General features: G+C 40.8%; 1 protein-coding gene across 1 annotated transcript in view; it reads right to left on the minus strand.

Annotated features, from left to right (window-relative positions):
• Positions 1-25,485, minus strand: part of LOC128690737 (lachesin-like) — a 175,854-nt gene that overhangs the window by 56,640 nt on the left and 93,729 nt on the right. Inside the window, exon 6 of the mRNA XM_070088138.1 lies at positions 11,079-11,226. Within this exon, the coding sequence (XP_069944239.1) occupies positions 11,079-11,226 (148 nt within the window). The remainder of the gene's footprint in view (positions 1-11,078; positions 11,227-25,485) is intronic.

A 25,485-nucleotide genomic window follows, 5' to 3' on the forward strand; every position in this document is an offset into this window, starting at 1 on the left:
ATGCTCTGAACCGTGTAAATTTCAATTAGCCAATTTTATTAAGTAAACTTTTTCAAATGTCATAACTAGATAATGCCACTATTGATTGTTTTCAAACCCTAAATTTTGGTGTGTCGTAAAGAGGAATATTTTCGTATTAATTTTGGGCTATTTGGTTGTTAGTCTGTCGTGTTGTTTTGTTGCTAATTTGATTAAATTAGTATTTTAAATCAAAATAACATTATTTCATGCAGGTTTCTAGAAAATTTAAAATAGAATGTAAATTAGAAAAGAATACTGCAAAAAATATATAAATACGAATACTGCAAAAAAAATTGTTTATTATTAGAGAACATCTTTTTTGATCTGAATGTACAGAGAACCTTCACGGCACACATAAGTACGATGAAATGCATAAATTACTGGGAACGGTTGAAGTTCTTTGACTTATATTCCCTGGAATGCAGGCAGGAGAGATACATGATAATATATAGACTTGGAAATTGTACAGGGATTAGTACCAAATTTCTACACATAAATCACTTCTACAGAAGCGAAAGGCTCGGCAGGCGGTGCTACATCTCCCCAATGAAAAGCAGGGGAACCACGAGTACTCTAAGAGACAAAACAGTAAGTGTCAGGAGACCAAGACTGTTCAACTGCCTCCCAGCATGCATAAGGGGGATTACCAATACACTCCTGGCTACCTTCAAGAACGCGTTGGACAGGCACCTAAAGTTAGTACCTGACCAGCCGGGCTGTGGTTTGTACGTCGGTTTAAGTGCAGCCAAGAGTAACAGCCTGGTAACTGGTTGATCAGCCCCTGGTCCACCACGAGGCCTGGTCACAGACCGGGCGGCAGGGGCGTCGACCCCCGAAACCCTCTCCAGGTATATCCCAGGTATAATATTCAGTGCTTTTTGAAATATATGATAGGCAAGATTCATGGGTTATTTGCTTGCTTGGATGCTCTATCCACAATGCAACACAACGTCAGTCCGAGAGTTTATTTCCGTGTTATAGGAGACAGCCACTTCTGCTTGAGTTCAAAATTTCCAGACACATGTATCTTACTTAGAAGAAAGTTGGTGTAATTAATGGAGTGTGTTAATGTCCTCTTGCAACCTTTAATCTCGATATGGCTTAATATTAGTTTAACTTATTGCATTTTGTCTTGATGCTGGAGAGGGGCTCTTGATTCAAGAAAAAGGACTATCTTTCCTTTGCTTTGATCGAATTTGATTGCCCCCTAATATAAAAATTTTGAATAGCATCAGCCTTCAATGGCTGATGCAAAGCATGTAGTGGATAGAACGTTTGGTGGGTTGAGGCTGTGTAGAGACAAATTTTGTTGGATTAAGTGCAATAACTGGAAAAAGTATCATCTGGTAAGCTTTAAACTTTTAGTGCTTATTTGTTTTCCTTTAATGAAACAATCTGATGATGTTAGGTTGTGCAGTACGCTGGGGTAAGAGGTCACGTGAGGTTACTGTCTTAAGCCGTCTGGGAATTAGCTTGCTGTAGTGTCTTGGAATCTCAGGTTAAAGTGTTGAAGAAGGAGGCTCTACTTCTTCAGGAGGAAAAAGAAGGCTGAAGGCCTTGATGGGTTTGGGAGTGAGTGTGAGATGGTTGGTGCTGGTAAGGAGGAAAAAGATACCAGCAGTGAGCTAAAGAGTTGCAGCCACTTTAAGTGGCAAGTGGTTCACAATTCAGGAAGAAGAAAGATAAGGAAGGTTAATAGAGAAGATGTTAAGGTAGGAAATCGATTCTCTGTTTTCACTAACCACTGTACTTCAGTGGTTAGTGAGGGTAAAGGTACCACTGACTCCCCTGCTAATCAAGGTAAGAATATTCTAATTGTGGGACACTCTCAGGTAAGATATATGGACCGTGCTTTTTGTAACAGAGATAGAAAGGTCAGACAGAGGGAGTGCCTCCCAGGAGCAGGTGTTGGTGACATACTCACCGGGTTAGATAATATTATGTCAGGTAATGGGAACAAGCCTATTATCTGTCTTAGTGCTGGTGGAAATGGCATCGGGAAGGGCAGGAGACAGGAGCTGCAGAAAAAGGTACAGGTAAGCCATAGAAATAGTCAGGTCTAAGGGAAGGATCCCATTCATATGTAGCATCTTGCCTAGAAGGGGAGTGGGCAATGAAAGGATGTCTAGGGCAATTGGTATAAATTGCTGGCTAGACAGGTACTGCAAGGCACTTGCAATGCCATTCATTGATAAGTGGGACAAATTCTATGACAAACAAGATATGTATATAAGGGATGGGGTTCATCTCTCTGGGGTTGAAGTGGTTGCATTAGCCAATTCGATTGAACGGGGTCACTGATGACATGTCTAGGAATTTAAGAGACTCTCTGATCGCGGATTCTAACCCCGCCCGTGGTATCGTTTGTTAGGAAATTAAACTGATAGATTATAGAGGTATGGGTGTTTGTGGGAAACAATCAGGCTGCAGTACTAGGGTTGAAAACAGCAGGAATAAGTTTAAAAGCTAATATTCAAAATAAAGTTGCTAGTAAAGGCAAAGAAATTGTTCAACAAACAAAGAGAGATAGAAGAGGGCAACGAGTGACTAGCTCCCTTAAGGTTTACTATACAAATAGTAGAAGTCTAAGAAATAAGAGAGATGAGCTAAAATTACTTGCAAGTGCAGGTAATATAGATATCACTACTATAACAGAGACCTGGTTCAACTTGAAAGATAGAGAAATGCCTTCTGAATGCAACATAGAGGGTTATAAACTATTCCACACTAATAGAGTCAACAGGAAGGGCGTTGGAGTGGCGATGTATGTCAGAGATAATTTCAATTGTTGTGTTAGACAGATTAGAATCATCTGACACTGAATCTGTTTGGCTACAGTTTCTCGAAGGTCGTGAAGAACTAATTTTGGGTGTGATTTATAGGCCCCCAAACCTTGATAAGGAGTGCGGTAGGCTGCTATGGGGCGAAATTCATAAGGCGTCTAGATATGAAAATGTTGTGTTAATGGGAGATTTTAACTTTAGACAAATTGATTTGAACAATGTGACAGGAAATCTAGAGTCTAATGACTTTCTTGATACGGTTCAGGATTCATTTTAAAAGTTTGTGAGAGAACCACTAGAGGAAACAACTTGCCTGACTTGGTTCTTGGCAACAAAGAATCACTAGTTAATAATCTTGAGGTTAATAATGAACTTGGGGAAAGCGATCATAACTCACTTAGTTTCAATATATCATGGAATTACCAAGATAACTGTGCAAGACAGGTATACAATAGCGACAAGATGAAAGTTAAGACACTTGTGCAACATCTGGTTATCTTTATTGTAAACGTTTCGCCATCCAGTGGCTTTATCAATACAAATTCTTGGACATAATTAGAAAACAGAAGAACTATGTACAAAAGCCACTGGATGGCGAAACGTTTACAATAAAGATAACCAGATGTTGCACAAGTGTCTTAACTTTCACCAAGATAACTGCAACAAGTCTCTCTTTCAGACTTTCGCTTGGCCGACTTCAAGGTGGGCTAAATTGCGATGACCTGACTATGGGTCAGGTAGGTGGTGCTGGTTGCCATTATGGCGTGTTTCAAAGCATATTGCTAGCTGCCCAAACAACTTCTGTTCCGAATAGGGAAATTAGATCTAACATAAATGATCCCAAATGGATAAACAATAGATTAAAACATCTCATTGTCCAAAAGAGAGGCACATATAGGCGTATCAAAAGAGGGGATGGGCAGTTAAGAAATCAATATAATCAATTAAAGAGAGATAGAAAAAACAGGAATAAGAAAAGCAAAAAGGGATTATCAGTCGCAAGGGATTCAAAGACTAACTCAAAAGGGTTCTTTCAGGTATACAGAAGTAAGATTAGGGACAAGATAGGCCCACTTAAGAGTAACTCAAGTCAAACCACTGACAGTGATAAGAAAATGTATGAATCTTTCAATACCTACTTCCTCTCAGTTTTTACTCAGGAAGATTCTAGCGAAATTCCAGAAATAATTAATTATGTAGAAAAGGACGTTAATTAACTATGCACTATTGGTGTAACTAGTGACATGGTCCTCAGACAAATAGAGAAATTAAAACCTAACAAATCCCCAGGCCCTAATGAACTGTTTGCGAGGGTTTTAAAGGAATGTAAAGAAGAACTTAGCATACCTTTGGCTAATCTTTTCAGTATATCACTACAAACTGGCATAGTGCCAGACAAGTGGAAAATGGCAAATGTAATGCCTATTTACAAGGCAGGTGACAGGTCCTTAGCTTCGAATTGTAAACCAATGAACCTAACCTCCGTAGTGGGAAAATTTATGGAGTCAATAATTGCCGAAGGAATTCGTAGCCATCTTGAAAGGCATAAATTGATAAACGAATCTCAGCACAGTTTCACAAAAGGGCGTTCGTGTCTTACGAATTTACTGACTTTCTTCACTAAGGTATTTCAGGAGGTAGATCATGGTGTTGAATATGATATTGTGTATATGGACTTTCGATAGAGTTCCACATCAGAGGCTATTAAGGAAACTTAAGGCACACGGAATAGGAGAAATTTTTTCCTGGGTAGAGGCATGGTTGACAAAGAGGCAGCAAACAGTTTGCATAAATGGGGAGAAAACAGAATGGTGGCACGTCGGGCAGTGGTCGGAGAAGTGGCAGATACAGTTTAATGTAGACAAATGCAAAATTCTAAATGTTGGACAGGAAAATAACAATGCTACATATAAACTAAATAATGTAGATCTTAATATTACGGATTGCAAAAAGGATTTAGGAGTTCTGGTTAACAGTAATCTGAAATCAAGACAGCAGTGCATAAGTGTTCGCAATAAAGGTAACAGAATCCTTGGCTCCACATTAAGAAGTTTAAATAATAGAAGTCTTAGGTTGTTCTTCAACTCTATATATCTTTGGTTAGGCCTCATTTATATTATGCTGCACAGTTCTGGACACCGTATTACAGAATGGATATAAATGCGCTGGAAAACCTACAAAGGAGGATGACAAAGTTCATCCCATGTATCAGAAATCTTTCCTATGAGGATAGACTGAGGGTCCTGAATCTGCACTCTCTAGAAAGGAGTAGAATTAGGGGGAATATTATTGAGGTGTATAAATGGAAAACAGGAATTAATGAAGAGGATGTAGAAAGCGTGCCGAAAATATTTAGCATAGACAGGACTCGCAGCAGTGGCCTTCAGTTGGAAAAATTCAGATTCAGGAAGGTTATAGGAAAACATTGGTTTGGTAATAGAGTTGTGGATGAGTGGAACAAACTCCCGAGTACCATCATAGAAGCTAAGACGCTGTGTAGTTTTAAAAATAGGTTAGATAAATACATGAGTGAGTGTGGGTGGGTGTGAGTTGGACCTAACTAGCTTGTGCTACTAGGTCAGATGCCGTGCTCCTCTATTATGTGAATGTGACTGACCTGACTAGGTTAAGGCACTGGCTTAAGCCAGTGGGAGAATTGGACCTATCTCGCATGGGCCAGTAGGCCTGCTGCAGTGTTCCTTCTTTCTTATGTTCTTATGTTAAGTAATCATATGCCAATTTTATTAATCAAATTGGTTTCTGTGAAATAATTATTGATTGTCTCCTCTGATTAGAAATAAGTTAGAGTGTTTGACTTTATTTGATTATCCTAATGACTTTTAATGTGCCTATAACATCTGTGTATCCTCAAGATAGTTACAAAATTCTGTTATGTACAATAATGTTACGCAAAACTTACCCTTTTCCGTTCTTAAAGGTTGGCCAGTTTTCTAAGATTCGCGGCGTCACGCTTAATATGCTTATGTATTTCCTGATATTGGTCTCTTTGGTCTCTAAAAGATTTGAATTAGATTTGGTCTGTGTATGTCCTAATTTACCATTTTCATTGAAGAAATTTGGAAATTACTATCCAAATGATTACTTATGAATGCTTCTTCTGATTCCCTTCAAATCTTCAACATTAATATTTAATTAACTGCATTATTAACTGTGTACTGAGGCATAGGGAACTGGTGTTATTGCATACTTGGATACCTGTATCTAAATACATATATTTTTATTATTGCTATTATTATTATTATTATTATTATTATTATTATTATTATTATTATTATTAGTAGTAGTAGTAGTAGTAGTAGTAGCAGTAGTAGTAGTAGTAGTAGTAGTAGTAGTAGTAGTAGTAGTAGTATTTTATTTTTACTGCTGCCTTTATTATAATAATAATAATAATAATAATAATAATAATAATTATTGCTATTATTATTATTATGATTAGTAGTAACAGTGATAATAGATGAGACCGTAGTAGTAATAGTAGTAATAGTAACTGTAGTAGTAGTAGTGGTTTTAGTATCAAAAGATTCAGTATTAAAATAAGCCTGCTGGATACTCAAGCCACTGACACTCTAGTACTCATAACATTCTACATTCTCTCCAACACACTTCCTGGGTCGACTCCTACTCCTTTCTTCCACCCTATTCTGCTTCATCCTCTCTAGCTGCTCAAGAGTAGCAACAATAATAACAGCCATAATAATAATAATAATAAATATTATTATTATTATTATTATTATCATTATTATTATTATTATTATTATTATTATTATTATTATTATTATTATTATTATTGTGATTATGACCAATTATTATTATTATTATTAATATTATTATTATTATTATTATTATTATTATTATTATTATCGTCATTATTATTTTATTAACACAGTGGCCGATTCCCACCAAGGCAGGGTGGCCCGAAAAAGAAAAACTTTCACCATCATTCACTCCATCACTGTCTTGCCAGAAGGGTGCTTTACACTAAAGTTTTTAAACTGCAACATTAACACCGCTCCTTCAGAGTGCAGGCACTGTACTTCCCATCTCCAGGACTCAAGTCCGGCCTGCCGGTTTCCCTGAATCCCTTCATAAATATTACTTTGCTCACACTCCAACAGCACATCAAGTATTAAAAACCATTTGTCTCCATTCACTTCTATCAAACACGCTCACGCATGCCTGCTGGAAGTCCAAGCCCCTCGCACACAAAACCTCCTTTACCCCCTCCCTCCAACCTTTCCTAGGCCGACCCCTACCCCGCCTTCCTTCCACTACAGACTGATACACTCTTGAAGTCATTCTGTTTCGCTCCATTCTCTCTACATGCCCGAACCACCTCAACAACCCTTCCTCAGCCCTCTGGACAACAGTTTTGGTAATCCCGCACCTCCTCCTAACTTCCAAACTACGAATTCTCTGCATTATATTCACACCACACATTGCCCTCAGACATGACATCTCCACTGCCTCCAGCCTTGTCCTCGCTGCAACATTCATCACCCATGCTTCACACCCATATAAGAGCGTTGGTAAAACTATACTCTCATACATTCCCCTCTTTGCCTCCAAGGACAAAGTTCTTTGTCTCCACAGACTCCTAAGTGCACCGCTCACCCTTTTCCCCTCATCAATTCTATGATTCACCTCATCTTTCATAGACCCATCCGCTGACACGTCCACTCCCAAATATCTGAATACATTCACCTCCTCCATACTCTCTCCCTCCAATCTGATATCCAATCTTTCATCACCTAATCTTTTTGTTATCCTCATAATCTTACTCTTTCCTGTATTCACTTTTAATTTTCTTCTTTTGCATACCCTACCAAATTCATCCACCAACCTCTGCAGCTTCTCTTCAGAATCTCCCAAGAGCACAGTGTCATCAGCAAAGAGCAACTGTGACAACTCCCACTTTATGTGTGATTCTTTATCTTTTAACTCCACGCCTCTTGCCAAGACCCTCGCATTTACTTCTCTTACAACCCCATCTATAAATATATTAAACGGTGACATCACACATCCTTGTCTAAGGCCTACTTTTACTGGGAAATAATCTCCCTCTTTCCTACATACTCTAACTTGAGCCTCACTATCCTCGTAAAAACTCTTCACTGCTTTCAGTAACCTACCTCCTACACCATACACCTGCAACATCTGCCACATTGCCCCCCTATCCACCCTGTCATGCGCCTTTTTCAAATCCATAAATGCCACAAAAACCTCTTTAGCCTTACCTAAATACTGTTCAATTATATGTTTCACTGTAAACACCTGGTCCACACACCCCCTTCCTTTCCTAAAGCCTCCTTGTTTATCTGCTATCCTATTCTCTGTCTTACTCTTAATTCTTTCAATAATAACTCTACCATACACTTTACCAGGTATACTCAACAGACTTATCCCCCTATAATTTTTGCACTCTTTTTTGTCCCCTTTGCCTTTATACAAAGGAACTATGCATGCTCTCTGCCAATCCCTAGGTACCTTACTCTCTTCCATACATTTATTAAATAATTGCACCAACCACTCCAAAACTATATCCCCACCTGTTTTTAACATTTCTATCTTTATCCCATCAATCCCGGCTGCTTTACCCCCTTTCATTTTACCTACTTCCTCACGAACTTTCCCCACACTCACAACTGGCTCTTCCTCACTCCTACAAGATGTTATTCCTCCTTGCCCTATACACGAACTCACAGCTTCCCTATCGTCATCAACATTTAACAATTCCTCAAAATATTCCTTCCATCTTCCCAATACCTCTAACTCTCCATTTAATAACTCTCCTCTCCTATTTTTAACTGACAAATCCATTTGTTCTCTAGGCTTCCTTAACTTGTTAATATCACTCCAAAACTTTTTCTTATTTTCAACAAAATTTGTTGATAACATCTCACCCACTCTCATTTGCTCTCTTTTTACATTGCTTCACCACTCTCTTAACCTCTCTCTTTTTCTCCATATACTCTTCCCTTCTTGCATCACTTCTACTTTGTAAAAACTTCTCATATGCTAACTTTTTATCCCTTACTACTCTCTTTACATCATCATTCCACCAATTGCTCCTCTTCCCTCCCGCACCCACTTTCTTGTAACCACAAACTTCTGCTGAATGCTCTAACACTACATTTTTAAACCTACCCCATACCTCTTCGACCCCATTGCCTATGCTCTCATTAGCCCATCTATCCTCCAATAGCTGTTTATATCTTACCCTAACTGCCTCCTCTTTTAGTTTATAAACCTTCACCTCTCTCTTCCCTGATGCTTCTATTCTCCTTGTATCCCATTTACCTTTTACTCTCAGTGTAGCTACAACTAAAAAGTGATCTGATATATCTGTGGCCCCTCTATAAACATGTACATCCTGAAGTCTACCCATTAGTCTTTTATCTACCAATACATAATTCAACAAACTACTGTCATTTCACCCTACATCATATCTTGTATACTTATTTATCCTCTTTTTCTTAAAATATGTATTATCTATAACTAAACCCCTTTCTATACAAAGTTCAGTCAAAGGGCTCCCATTATCATTTACACCTGGCACCCCAAACTTACCTACCATGCCCTCTCTAAAAGCTTCTCCTACTTTAGCATTCAGGTCCCCTACCACAATTACTCTTTCACTTGGTTCAAAGGTTCCTATACATTCACTTAACATCTCCCAAAATCTCTCCCTCTCCTCTACATTCCTCTCTTCTCCAGGTGCATACACGCTTATTATGACCCACTTTTCGCATTCAACCTTTACTTTAATCCACATAATCCTTGAATTTACACATTTATTACAACCCAGGATTCAAATGGCCTGTTACCCCGGGTGTAATGGGAGCAAATAAACACAGTAGAAAAAGTTTAGACTTATATTATCCTTCACCAATTTATAACAGCAATATGTACACTATGTACAGTGATAAGTATAGTGCACTCCACGGTAAGCAAAGCAGAAATAGAAGCCACAAGATAGCAGACCGTGCTTCAACCAGCTCTAGAATGGGAATGACAAGGGCAGACAGGAGAGCGGTATCCACATAACCTCTGCGATTGCCAATCCCACCTTCTTATTGGCTAGAACCTGGTCACTAGTTGAACGATGGGGCCCCATCACCAACTCTTAGCAACCTGGTTCGCTGGTTGGGGGAGATAGCCTGTAAATGAGGGTGTGTCCATGCGCCGAATAAAGGTTACGTACTCTTTGCATGCCACAACATTCATATTCTCTTTTCTCCTTCCATAATTGATCCTTCAACATTACTGCTACTCCTTCCTTGGCTCTAACTCTCTCAGATACTCCAGATTTAATCCCATTTATTTCCCCCCACCGAAACTCCCCTACCCCCTTCAGCTTTGTTTCGCTTAGGGCCAGGACATCCAACTTATTTTCATTCATAACATCAGCAATCATCTGTTTTTTGTCATCCGCACTACATCCACGCACATTCAAGCATCCCAAGTTTTTCTTCTTCTCTTTTTTAGTAAATGTCTGCAGGAGAAGGGGTTACTAGCCCATCGCTCCCGGCATTTTAGTCGCCTCATACGACACGCATGGCTAACGGAGGAAAGATTCTTTTCCACTTCCCCATGGACAAGAGAAGAAATAAATTAGAACAAGAGCTATTTAGAAAAAGGAGAAAAACCTAGATGTATGCATATATATATATATATATATATATATATATATATATATATATATATATATATATATATATATATATATATATATATATATATATATATATGCATATGCGTATCTGTGAAGTGTGACCAAAGTGTAAGTAGGAGTAGCAAGATATCCCTGTTATCTAGCGTGTTTATGAGACAGAAAAAGACACCAGCAATCCTACCATCATGCCAAACAGTTACAGGTTTCTGTTTCACAGTCATCTGGCAGGACGGTAGTACTTCCCTGGGTGGTTGCTGTCCACCAACCTACTACCTACTACTACTATTATTATTATTATTATTATTATTATTATTGTGATTAAGACCAATTATTATTGATGTTAATAATATTATCATTGTTATCATTACTATTAATTATATTCTTTGGTTAATTTAAACATTAGCAGTTAAGAATATTTTGATTTAATAACACATGAGCTAAATGGATTTGATCAAAGCAATAGCAAAATACAAATTAATCAATTACAGTAAACACTTCTTAAACAACTTATGATTAATATCTTACTTTTTATTGACCGTCTTGTGTGTGTGAGAGAGAGAGAGAAATTATATGTAACTTACTGAAGACGGCAACCCTAGCCTCTGCTGTTCCCTCGCTGTTGTTGGCTCGACAGCGGTAGCCGAGAAGGTCAAACTCCTGCACGTTGCTTACTCTCAGACTAATCACCCATCGCGTTGAGTTTAGGTACTCCATCCCACTCACGTATTTCTGAAACTCAATGTGACAATGGTGAAGATTTATATTACTCAGTTACAGAATGCACCCGTGCAGAAGACGCTAGGAAAAATACTTATACTGTCAATGCTACGCAGAAATCATATCAGTATTCAAATTGAAACACTGTAATTAATTGCAATGTTCCAACTATATTTGATATTTTATATAATGATTATTTACCCTCTGACCTTATTCATGTTGTGTTATGAAAACTTAGACAAAGAGAGCTTTATTAAAAAGCCATCTAAAGAACTTAATCTTCTGCATCTATGATGTTTCGAAAAGGGAGAAGACATCAGTTGTACCCCTATGTTAATCACAGGATATATGCTGTGATTAACATATCTACCAACCTGTCGGTATTGTATACCATTTGATATTCACAAAGGATTCGTGAGTATAAATAAACAATTGTCAATGACTAAACAGAATGATGCACGGAGAGGCAAACCGCAGAGGCCTCCCCGTACATCACGTTCTACCGACCCCGCTACCCAGTCCTCTAAGGGAAAGGACTCAGAACTAATACTGTATTATATTCCGTCAGAGGCTACCAAATGCAACCCAACTAAACTCCTTCCCTCGGCCCAGGAACTTTAGCAGTAGATTTATTCTTACCCCCTTCTCTCAAGGCTACATCATCTATGAACTCATACTAAGTTGTAATAAACAATTGTCAGTTAATAAAAAGAATGGTGGACAGGGAGATGAACGTGTTAGAGGCCTGAATAGCTGGATCGGTAGAGCATAAGACTGTCAATCTGCAGACCGCGAATCGCCTCCCCATCCGCCAAAGTAGAACAGTAAACAATATGCAAAATAACCACATTAACAAATAGTGAAATTACAAGCGCTTACATAATTTCTCACATTATCAAGAAATAGTAAAAATAATAGAACAGAAGACTTATAAGGTTGAGATTTCACCCCACTTATTACCTCACACACAAGCGTGGGACGGGTCACATGTCAAGTTTTTTTTTTTTTTTTATGAAGGACATGTTAGACACAGCTGAAATTCCTCGCAAATTCTATTTATTATGAATGTTTCTAATTTACATAACCCTGCACGAATAGTCATATTGAAACCAGTATTATTTTTTGATGAAACTCGGCTCAATTACATTTCTTTCAGCCTTAAGAAAATCAAGTGTGTGGTTAAAATCTCTCATATGAAGAAACAGGGGATTAGATTTTTGTCCAGTTCTAATGCTATGTTTATGTTATTGTAATCTTAGTTCAAGACTTTTTCCAGTGTGATCATAATAAAATTCATTGGATTTTTTTACAGGAAATCTTGAAAACAGACATAAAGTTTTTTAAATACAATTTTTATTCAAAAATTCTTAAGAGAAGGTATATTATGAAGGTTCTCATGGTAAGGTAGAATCAACACAATCTTGGTTGAATATGTTTCTTTGTTCTTTTTCGAATTGGAAAATGTGTTTCTGGCAATTTTAAAAGATTTGACAATTAAATTTTTGGGTGCAAATACACAAAGCTTTCAAAAACATTGACTAGAATACAGAAAGTTTAATAATAAGAAAAATAATAGTGCACCTAAGAAAAGTTATTTGTTGGCTTTCGGTACATTTCGAATTTAAATTCATGGTTACCCTTAACAGTTAAGGCATCTAAAAAAGGTAGTGAGTTATATTGTTCAAACTTACATTAAAATACGAGTATACAAATTAGATTAATTTTTATTTAATAATATTTGGTAAAAATTTAATCTACTTTTGAAAAACGAGAACCGTAAAATTGGGGAAGAATTTACACTGACAAGTACTCGACCATCCCATCCACATCATAATGCGACTAGTGTAATGTCGAACGTGACTATGAGGTGATATCACAGCTTTATAAGCCTTCTGCTGTTTTATTATTATTACAGGTCCTTGATAATGTAAGAAATCACAAAAGAGTTTGGAATTTCACTATTTTTTTTTTACAGTAGTTGCTATGCACACACACACACACACACACACACACACACACACACACACACACACACACACACACACACACACACACACACACACACACACACTTATGTAGGTTTCTGCACTGCATTGTAATTTGTATAGTGAAGTGTGCCATAATTTTATAAACCATTTTATAATTGTGAACCATTTGTGGACACTTTAATTTTTTTTTTATATTTTATTGAGAGCATATCTTGTACAGACAAACATAATACATATATATAGAATAGACATACTGAGAACAATAAGTACATAAAGAAAATATCACACACACACACACACGTTGTTGTACACAGGAGAAGAAACCCGACACAGAAAAACGATAAAATTTACAAGCACACTACACACCTCTCAAGCAACCTGTCAGTATATATATATATATATATATATATATATATATATATATATATATATATATATATATTATATATATATATATATATATATATATATATATATATATATATATGGTATAAACCTTGGTAATAAATACCGACAAGTTGGTTTAGAAAGACACGTAAGCAAACACTATAACATATTTATTAGAAAACGTTTCGGTCCTGGAACCTTGATCACTTCTAACATACAGAGGTAGAAAGACATTATATATATAGGCGGAGAGTGAGATGTGACGCACGTGACCTGAGGAATGTCATAAGAACATAAGAATGGAGGAACACTGTAGAAGGCCTACTGGCCCATGCGAGGCGAGGGTAGACGATGAAATCACGTGACTCCTGTGTTGTTGGGTTGGTGCTGCTTAAGTATCATGTATGCCAATGTTTTTGAAATTTTGTAGTTTCCAGTGTTGCGTTCTATAGTGTCGGTGACGGTGATTAGTGAGGCTTCTAGGCACCGTCGGCGTCTGAGGTCTGGTTCGGTGAGAACGAGTTGTGCCTCGTTCCAGTTCATCAAATGCCCCGTGGAGTCTCTGTGGAGGACACAGGCGTACCTTACATCGTCTCTGTTAGAGGCATTTCGATGCTCATTCAGGCGGACTGCAAGATCTCTGCCTGTCTCGCCTACATATTTCATCAATCTAGTGGACCTGTGTGTTAATTTCAACTTCTTCAAGTATCAGGACAACTGTTACAAACAATGCTTTGGGATGGCAATGGGCAGCCCGCTCAGTGCTGTGCTTGCCAACCTCTTCATGGAAAACTTGGAGACAGAGAAATTCAGCACCCTCATTCCCAACACCGTTACCTGGCTAAGATACGTTGATGATATATTGGTTTTCTATCCGAGACGTCTCAATATCCAGGCCCTTCTCAACAAGATCAATGCAGTTGAACCATCAATAAAGTTTACACTTGAACTCGAAAATGATGGCAAACTTCCTTTCCTCGACGTTCTACTGTGCAGATCTCCCGACAGTGACAAACTTCTCTTCAAAGTGTATAGAAAACCTACCAACAAGGACGATCTTATACACTTTTATTCACACCAAGATACCCGCACTAAGAGAGGAGTCCTCATTGGCTTCTTCTTGAGAGCTCTTCGCATCTCCAGCCCTTGTTTTCTAGAAGAAGAATGCGCTTACATAACACAAGCCTTTACACGTCTTCAGTTCCCATCTTTCTTCATCCGAGATTGCAGACTCAAGGCACAAGCTATCCTCAACAAACCGCCCATGGAACAGCCCCCTAAACAGTTCATAGTACTCCCATGTGGCGATGTTGCCACGAATACTCGCCGGGCACTTGGTATGAGTAACATCAACGTTTCCACCATAAACACATCCTCTATCAAAGACCTCACGACTAAACGCAGCCCCACACCTCTAACTTCTACAGCAGGCGTCTACACTATCCCCTGTGGGTTCTGTCCCAAGGAATATGTAGGCGAGACAGGCAGAGATCTTGCAGTCCGCCTGAATGAGCATCGAAATGCCTCTAACAGAGACGATGTAAGGTACGCCTGTGTCCTCCACAGAGACTCCACGGGGCATTTGATGAACTGGAACGAGGCACAACTCGTTCTCACCGAACCAGACCTCAGACGCCGACGGTGCCTAGAAGCCTCACTAATCACCGTCACCGACACTATAGAACGCAACACTGGAAACTACAAAATTTCAAAAACATTGGCATACATGATACTTAAGCAGCACCAACCCAACAACACAGGAGTCACGTGATTTCATCGTCTACCCTCGCCTCGCATGGGCCAGTAGGCCTTCTACAGTGTTCCTCCATTCTTATGTTCTTATGACATTCCTCAGGTCACGTGCGTCACATCTCACTCTCCGCCTATATATATAATGTCTTTCTACCTCTGTATGTTAGAAGTGATCAAGGTTCCAGGACCGAAACGTTTTCTAATAAATATGTTATAGTGTTTGCTTACGTGTCTTTCTAAATATATATATATATATATATATATATATATATATATATATATATATATATATATATATATATATATATATATATATATATATATATATATATATATATATATATATATATATGAAAAAACTTAACATTGTCATGTCTCACTTCAACATAAGTGTGATGTGCAGCGGACCAAAACAACAGTACTTGTGTAGAGTCAAGTAAAGAAGACATCACACATATTAATGTAACAAGAAAAACACATTCCTAATACACTGGCTAAACACACTGGCCAATTACTGAATGAACATGTCGTTGTACACATACAATTGATATATCATATAAGATTAAATATGTTATCAACAAAATTCAATATCACAGCACAGGCTTCTGTAACCTAATGCGAACACGTAAATATACTACCCTACCACAACCTATACACTGCACAAAGGTCATTGTACAAAACAAGGTGTATACAATAAACACTATCAATTTGCAAAGTCAGTCACTTCAACACTCCTTACCTCCCCCCCCCCTCTTCCCCCTCATTTGGGCAACCACCACTGCCTCTCGGCAGTATACATTACCCTGTCACTCATTCTCCTAGCTTTACATAAGCATATAAGCCTGTCACATCGCAACAGTATCACAATCACAACAAACCACACCCAAGCATTCTTACAGCATACATGCGTGCAATACCTCTAAAAAATAAGATATACCTCAACCCTCTTACATAGGTGTGATGGTAAGTGACCAAGCATAGCAAGGCGTTATATACACAGAGGGTAATGCAGTCATCATCCCGTGAGACACGTACACAAAAGTATAAACCGAAAATCCCCACTACTAAACTGGATCACACGCGTAATCCAGCTGTCATCACACGTACATCCTAACACCTACTAACCACACTGAACCTTCCCTCGTTTACATCTAAGCCATACGCCCACACCACACCACACACACACACACACACACACACACACACACACACACACACACACACACACACACACACACACACACACACACACACACACACACACACACACACACACACACACACACACACACACACACACACACACCCGACGGCGAGCCCATTGGAACCCCGGAAAACATTCTCAATCCTTGCCCCAGCCATGACAACCCCCCCCCCCACTACAAAGGTAATAAGATCCCAATAGTTAAACCACGATAACCTGCGGGGAAGGCTCCGTCCCACCGTGATCCATATATTTCCCTATTCCTGCAAACCGTCCTATAAAACAGTAGCTGCCATTACCCGTTTCCTCGCAACCCAATCCCCATTCCCACGCATACCCCACGACACGTACACAAAATCTACCATTAAATATGCCAATGCTCGTTGTGTACTCTCTGGCACCCCTCCCACATCCAAAACGAGTGCTCTCAGCACCGGTATGCCCCCCCGTCCCACTAGCCTCACTATCCTACTCATCCAATCCCTAACATTCCCCAAACATTCGCAAAAATACACCGCATGATGTGCCGTATCCTCTCCACCACACACTCCACACCCACTCTCCTCTACTATTCGCCCGCAGGACCGCTCCTGATGACAAAATGCCCGAGGTCTAAGCTTCAACTTACGAAAACGACACCAAATATCTTCCCATCCATGCAAGGGGTATATTCCCTCCACTGGCACCACCACCCGGCTCCCAATTACTCTCGCCAAAACCCCTATGCGGATCTTGCCAGGCTCCCGTAGGACCATGAGGGTACGCAGCACCTCCTCACATTCCCTCAACTCTGCACCCACATACCACTTCTGCACTCCCTCATACAGAAGCTTTAACCCCCCCCCCACACCCGACTCGTACATACTCCATTCGTAAGTAAACACATTTTACTCAACGCTGTAGATCCAATAACCCTAACCCCCCCTGACGTACCAGCAGCATTACCACCTCCCTCCTCAGCCAATCACACCCAGAACCCCATATAAACCTAAACACCTGCTTTAAGATTCTCGTAATTCCTTGCCCCGTTAAGACGTCCATGGCACTCGACCATAGATCTGCCAGGCAACCCATATTGCCCTCCAGATACAACACGCCCCACGACACATTTCAGGCGATTTCCCAGTATTTTAGCAAACAATTTATAATCCACACAAAGTAAAGATATCGCCCGATAATCCTTTAGGGTATTCTGGACCTCTCCCTTTAGGACCAGAACAACCACTGCTGTGGCTTGCAACTCTCCCAACACCCTCTCCTTCATGATATTCATTAACTCCACCAGGAATCCACGCATTAACTTCCAGTTCTGCAGGTAAAATTCACAGGGTAATCCATCAATCCCCAGAGCCTTTCCCGTACGCATACTCACTAATACCCGCCAAACCTCGCCCTCATCTATCTCCCCACCCAGCGCCACTCGATCACTACGCCCCAATGAACATGACACTAGCTCACAGATGCTATGCAATGCTGCACCTCCCACTGCACAACTTCCCAAATACTGCTCATACCATGCATCCGCATAACCACTCATCCCCTCAGTCGTCCGCAACACTTGCCCCTCACGATAATCCCCCACTTCAGAGCGGACGACTAACCTACCAACCTCAGTGGCTGTCCGACGTCGCTGCTGACCCCGTAAAACATGCACCGATGGTCGATCGCCCCATAACACCTCCTCAACCCCCCCTGCACATGCACCACATTAAACCATTCATTTTGCAGCTCACGAATCCTTCCCTTCAATGTTTCTATCTCCTCCACAGGATATACTCCCCCGTGTCCACCTCTCCCATAGCAATCCCTCAACCTACCCTCTAGGTACTGAAGGAGCCCATATGATTGTTGCATTATGCGTTTCCCCTCCCTCACATAAAACTTACGTATTCGTGCCTTAGCCACCCCGTCCCACCACCCCAGTAAATCCTCTATGCCCCGCCTTTCCTCAATGAGCTCTGCCCACAACGTCTCAAATCCTCCCTGCCCCTCCTCATCACCCAGGATCCTCATATTTAATTTCCAATAACTCTTACACCTCCTGGCCAGCCCAGCCCATCCCAGGTCTACCACAACTGCCCTGTGATCAGAATATTCCACCTCCACCATACGCAAGGACTCCACTCTTACCCACTTTGTGATGTACACCCGATCTAGCCTCGCTGCATATCCATGTCTAACAAAAGTTTGCTCCACCTCCCAAGCCCCACCCCCAAATACGTCACGTAGACTCACATCTCTCAGAAGATCACCTCGGATAGTTGAAAAATACCCTGCCCCACGCAGCTCAACGTCTGCCCTGCGAATAACACAATTCCAATCCCCTCCCACAATAGCAACAGGTGGTAAAGAATGGAAATAATAAACGAGCTCATCCCTCACGAAATCCACTTTCAGACGTGCATCACTCTCCGCGGGTGCGTACACACACACTAACGCCACTCGCTCGCCCATCCACCATCCATCCACTCTGATAATACGCCCCTCACCCCCCTTCACTTCTACTAACCACAAATGGGCTCGCCTCCCGGAGTAGGACTCCCACCCCTCCCTTCAAGCGTCCCATCTGCATCACAAAAGCCCTATACCTATTCACCTCCAATACACGCCCCACCTTGATATTGTGCTCTTGCACAAATACAACATCCACTCTATGCCGGCACAAGAAACTTGCAAACCACGCACACTTCACATCCTGACACAAACCATTAATGCTAACTGTCATACACCTTAAGCCAGCGGTGGTTTCTTTTCCCTGTGCTTTGACACCTTCCTCACAACGCCACCATGTCCTTTCGGACCTCCTTTATGCATGTCTCTACTGGCAGCCTTAACCCCTCCCCGGTCCAGCTCCAGGTCCAAAGTCCCCGAGGGACCACCACCATCCTCCTCCACCACCACTACCTTGCCGGTCCTCTTTGCTGGAGTCAGGACATCATCTGAATCCGATGTCACAGCCTCACACCTGTGCGTGACTCCACCTGTTTCTATCTTCACCTCCTGTGATACCTCACGGTGAACCTCCACCTCCACCACATGCCCAACCTTTCCACCATCTGGGCACATTGCCCCGTGAGACACCACCAAGTCGATGGGCTCATTTTGCTGTCCACACAGGTCTGCAGCATTCCTCACATCAGCCCTCGTCGCCGACCTGCCCTTCCCATCGGACTGGAAACAGCAAGGTGAGCACCGTCTCTAGGACCTCGTCGATGGCTTTCTCTGCCGAACCATGCCATCCCCCACCATCAGGCAAAATGGGTCCCACAGGGCCCCCAGCCACAGGGGCCATCAGGTCCGCAACCGCCACTGCCTCTGCTTGCTCCACCTCCTCACTCCACAGACGACCAGGCCCATGTCCTTCCTGTAGCTCCAGAGCACATCCAACTTGCCCAGATTCCCCTGCGGCAGTACATTCTAAACCATGAAGTCGAGTCTGTTGTTCACAATATGCAGCAAGGTGATCAAAACTACCACAACGCCTGCAGGTCCTGCGTTGCCCAGCATAGGATACCATGAGCTGAGTCCTGAAGGCCTCCAATATAACATATGACGGTATGGGGTGCCGTATCGTCATTTTCAGTGAAAACGTGCCATCTGGGAATCCCACATATGCACCTTCTGCCCACTTGCCGGGCTGTGCCATTTGAACGGTCCCATAGTCCTTGAAAACACTGCATATGTCCGTTTCATTATACTCAAACGGTACATTTCGCACTCTAACCCATGTATAATGCCTGGAGACGTCATGAAGGTGGACACTCACCATAGAATTGACGTCCACTCGCACATCCTGGTATTTCTCTACCAGCCTCTCATAGACGCCAGTGTTCAACAATTTAACAAACACCCTGTATGTGCCATTAAGTGCTACCCCATACAATTCTTCATCCTGTATACCATACATATCCCGGATGATTAATGGCAACAGCACAGGAGCAGCTTGCAGCGAAATCGCCCTGCGAACCAGCTGGATGCCCACAGTATTTACCCTCCTCCTTACACTCTGTGCCATATTGGAAAAAACAGGAAGTCTTCCAATCGCCGAGAGAGGGCAGCAGGTGCACGTCTGCTCACACCAACAGACGAGCAGATAATGAACACTTTAAATTAGCTTAAACTGTAAAATGTAAGGAAGTCCTATCATGATTTTTCCAAGTGTGTGTACAGCATTGGAGTATCAATGGGGAGTCACGCCGGGGCAGCTTGGGTGACGAACATGCTGATCAGATGCAGTTTATTTAAGCTAAGTTTTGTAATCCTTACGTTTATCCAACTCAAGCCATAGGCTACTTTAGTGCTTACCAGTAGGCTCAACTGGGCCCTGATATGGTTTTAGCCCTGTTGGTTGCATGAGGGCTGGTGAAGTTGGGTAGAATGGTGTTGGTAGAAGAGTAGAATAGGGCATGACGCCTGATTAACACTAATCATATACTTACATGCGTGTTTTGTCTTGCTTTTCTATCGTAGCCTGCAGGCTCCTTATATATCTCTATTTGGGTGTACATGCTGAGGGAAATGTGGGTGTGTTTTTCTAGTGTTTGTATATATTACTAGAAGTTATAAATGCATATTTTCCTAACGAGTGATTTTCCCTGAACTCCTAATAACCAAACCATTACAGTAGTGAACGCTGGTTTAGAGCTTTTGTTTTGTGATGAATGGTTTTGTTTTGTTTTGATTAGGGTAGCCCTGGGTGGCTCATTCTTAAATGATATTTCTGTAACTTTTACCTTTGCCCCAAGACGCCCTCGGATCACGATAAAACACCTAGCTTTGCTGGGTGTGTGTTCTTTGTAGGATGGGGTGATCCCATGGGTTAGAGTGTCGTGAATTTTCTCTCTTCATGAGGCGGGCTAAAACGACACGGATTCGAGTCCTCGGCTATTCGCAGTGTTGTTACTGATTAAATGCCACTCGTTCGTGGTTAAATAATAAGCCTAATAAGCCGAATCGTCCATTTTGGCCTATTCGGCAAAGGTTCACTTTGCCGAATAAGCTCAATAAAAATTTGTTTTTGCTATAAATCAGAGGTTTTTGATCTGTCTATAACGAAAAAATGATATCATAGATTTAGTGTAATTACACACATACACACACACACACACACACACACACACACACACACACACACACACACACACACACACACACACACACACACACACACACACACACACACATAAGAACATAAGAATGAAGGAACACTGCAGAAGGCCTACTGACCCATACGAGGCAGGTCCTCAAGAAACAACTCCCGCACCCCCCAACACCAATCAAACCCAGCCCCTCCCACTCATATATTTGTCCAGTCTCTTCTTAAAGCTACCCAAGGTCCTAGCCTCTATCACCCCACTGGGAAGACTGTTCCACGCATCTACAACTCTGTTAGAAAACCAGTACTTACCTATGTCCTTTCTAAATCTAAATTTATCCAACTTAAATCCATTATTCCTGGTTCTTACCTGGTTCGACACCCTCAGTACTTTATTAATGTCTCCCTTGTTTATGCCCGTCATCCACTCATTCTACGCCTCTCCAGAGAGTGGAGATTTAAGGCTTTAAGTCTATCTTCATACGGGAGGTTCCTTACACAGTAAATCATTTTAGTCATTCTTCTCTGTATGTTCTCTAATGAGTCTATGTCCATCCTGTAGTAAGGGGACCAAAACTGAGCAGCATAATCTAAATGAGGCCTCACTAGTGATGTATAGAGCTGTAAAATAACTTTTGGACTTCTGTTACTTATACTTCTTGAGATAAATCCAAGTAATCTGTTGGCCTTGTTGCGCACACTGAGGCACTGCTGTCTTGGCTTTAGATTTCTGCTTACCATGACTCCCAAGTCTTTTTCACATTCTGTATGACCAAGCTCTACTTCACCTAGATTATAGCTTCGAGGGTTATTTTCATTACCAATGGCAAGTACCTTACACTTATCCACATTAAACTTCATCTGCCATTTCTCAGACCAAGACATTAGTTTGTTCAAATCGTCCTGGAGTTCATTGATATCCTCCTCAGAGTGAATTATACGGCCTATCTTTGTATCATCAGCAAACTTACTCATGTCACTAGTAATCCCTTCATCAAGGTCATTAATGTAAATTATGAACAAGAGAGGGCCTAAAACTGATCCTTGTGGAACGCCACTAGTGACTAATCCCCATTCAGATTTCACTCCATTAATGGTAACTCTCTGCTTTCTATTGGTAAGCCATGCCTCAATCCATGCTAGAACTTTACCTCCTATACCATGAGCTGCCACTTTTCTTAAGAGTCTCTTGTGAGGTACTCTGTCGAAGACTTTACTAAAATCCAAATAAACAATATCATATTCCTTATCACTGTCAACTGCCTCAAATGTTCTATTGAAGAACGTCAGTAAGTTTGTCAGGCAGGAACGACCTCTCGTGAATCCATGCTGAGATTCATTTATCAAGTTATGCTCTTCAAGGTGACTTCTGATAATGTCAGCTATAATTGATTCTAATAACTTGCCCACTATAGATGTCAGGCTTATTGGACGGTAATTTGAAGGAGTGGACTTATCCCCTGATTTGAATATAGGAACCACATTAGCCATCTTCCACATCTCTGGCACAACACTGGTATGGATGGACGCATTGAATACACTCGTTAATGGCTGACTAAGCTCCATCTTGCATTCCTTAAGTACCCTTGAAAACAACTCATCGGGTCCCGGGGACTTATTTTGTTTCAGTTTGTCTATCTGTTTAATAACCATGTCCCTCGTGACAGTAATATTAGTTAACTTGAATTCATCAGGAACTAAATAATTGTTAATTACTGGAATCTCATTTACATCTTCCTGTGTAAAAACTGAGAAAAAATAGTCATTAAATAAGGAACACATTTCCAGTTCATTATCCGTCAGCTGTCCATTCCCAGATTTCAGAGGTCCTACTTTTTCCTTCACCTTCGTCCTATACACTTGAAAGAACCCCTTTGGATTAGTCTTTGATTCATTAGCGACTCTAATTTCATAGTCACGTTTAGCCTTTCTAATCGCCTTTTTTACTTCTCTTTTAAGCTGAACATATTGGTCAGTAAGGTTAACCTCTCCTCTTCTGATGCGCCTATAAATTCCCCTTTTCTCCCCTAATAGATGCTTTAGCCTCCTGTTAACCCATTTGGGATCGTTATTATTAGACCTAATTTCTCTCTGGGGAATGTATATACTCTGGGCACTGTGTACATTATTAAGAAAACAATCATAAAAGCAGATCCCTTCATATTCATAAGTATGATTATCGTCAATAAAATCATTAGCTAGATAACCCCAATCAAGATTAGACAGATGTTCCCTAAGTCCATTATAATCGGCAGAACGAAAATCGGGGATTTTTACTGTATTATCATTATTCTTGCATTCCCAATTAATGCTAAAGGTGATGGATTTGTGATCACTTGCGCCAAGCTCTTCAGTGATCTCCAGATTATTCACGAGTGTTTCCTTATTTGACAAGACTAGGTCTAGCAAATTATTACCCCTGGTAGGTTCAGTTACACTCTGTTTCAGAAAACAGTCCTGAACTGTTTCCATGAAGTCACTGGACTCTAGATTACCTGTCAAAGAATTCCAGTCAATTTGGCTAAAGTTAAAGTCCCCTACTATGACTACGTTACTGTGTCCAGAAGCCCTAACAATTTCGTCCCAAAGAAGTCTCCCTCTATCGTGATCCAAGCCTGGAGGTCGGTATATTACACCTAGAATTAGTTTTTCTTGACCCTCCACGAACTCTACCCAAACAGACTCTGTTGCTGCTCCATCTATTTTTATACCTGTTTTTATGCAACAATTAATATTTTCTCGAACATACAATGCAACTCCTCCCCCCTTCCCATTACATCTATCCACATTGAATAACTTAAATCCCTGAATATTACACTCAGCAGTCACATCCCGACTCTTTAAATCATACCACGTTTCAGTTAATGCAATGATATCAAAGTTCCCAGCACATGCTACCAAACGTAGTTCATTAATTTTATTTCTTGCACTTCGACTGTTAGCATAAAATACCATCATATGTTTTTTCTTCTGCACATTTTTCCTATTCATCTTTGTTTTTACACAATTTCTGAAATTATCATTACCCAGAGTTACTGCATGACAGTTACTATTAAGATTCTTAATATCAGAGCATAAGTCAATATATCCATACACACACACACACACTCACACTCACACACACACACACACACACACACGCACACACACACACACACACACACACACACACACACACACACACACACACACACACACACACACACATATATATATATTGTGAGGGGGACTTGGGGGTTGTGGTGAGCAGTAGCCTTGGGCCAGGACAGCTGTGCCTAAGCGTGTGTGATGGGGTGAACGGATTACTGGGGTTTGTATCGAGAAGTGTAAGCAACGGAAGTTCAGCGGTTATATTGCAGCTTTGTACATCATTGATTGGGCCTCACCTAGATTGTACAGTCCAGTTCTGTGTACGAATGGTATATAATACCGACAAGATGAGAGTAAGACACATGTGCAACATCTGGGTATCTTTATTGTAGACGTTTCGCCATCCAGTGGCTTTATCAATACAAATTCTGTCTTCAAGTTATGTCCTAGAATTTGTATTGATAAAGCCACTGGATGGCGAAACGTCTACAATAAAGATACCCAGATGTTGCACATGTGTCTTACTCTCAGTCCAGTTCTGGTCTCCATATTACAGAGTGGACGTGGATTCGTTGGAAAACATTCAGCGTGGAATGACTGAATTGATACATAGAATTGGAGGTCTTCCTTATGGAGAAAGATTGAAGATCCTTAGATTGCATTCACTTGTTAGGCGAAGAATGGGGGGAGACATGATCGAGGTGGAAACGTAAACACATATGCAGTTTAATGTGATCCTTTATTGGCAACGTTTC

Source organism: Cherax quadricarinatus, chromosome 24 (genome assembly GCF_038502225.1).
Source record: "Cherax quadricarinatus isolate ZL_2023a chromosome 24, ASM3850222v1, whole genome shotgun sequence".
In the NCBI taxonomy this organism is placed as follows: Eukaryota; Metazoa; Arthropoda; class Malacostraca; order Decapoda; family Parastacidae; genus Cherax; species Cherax quadricarinatus.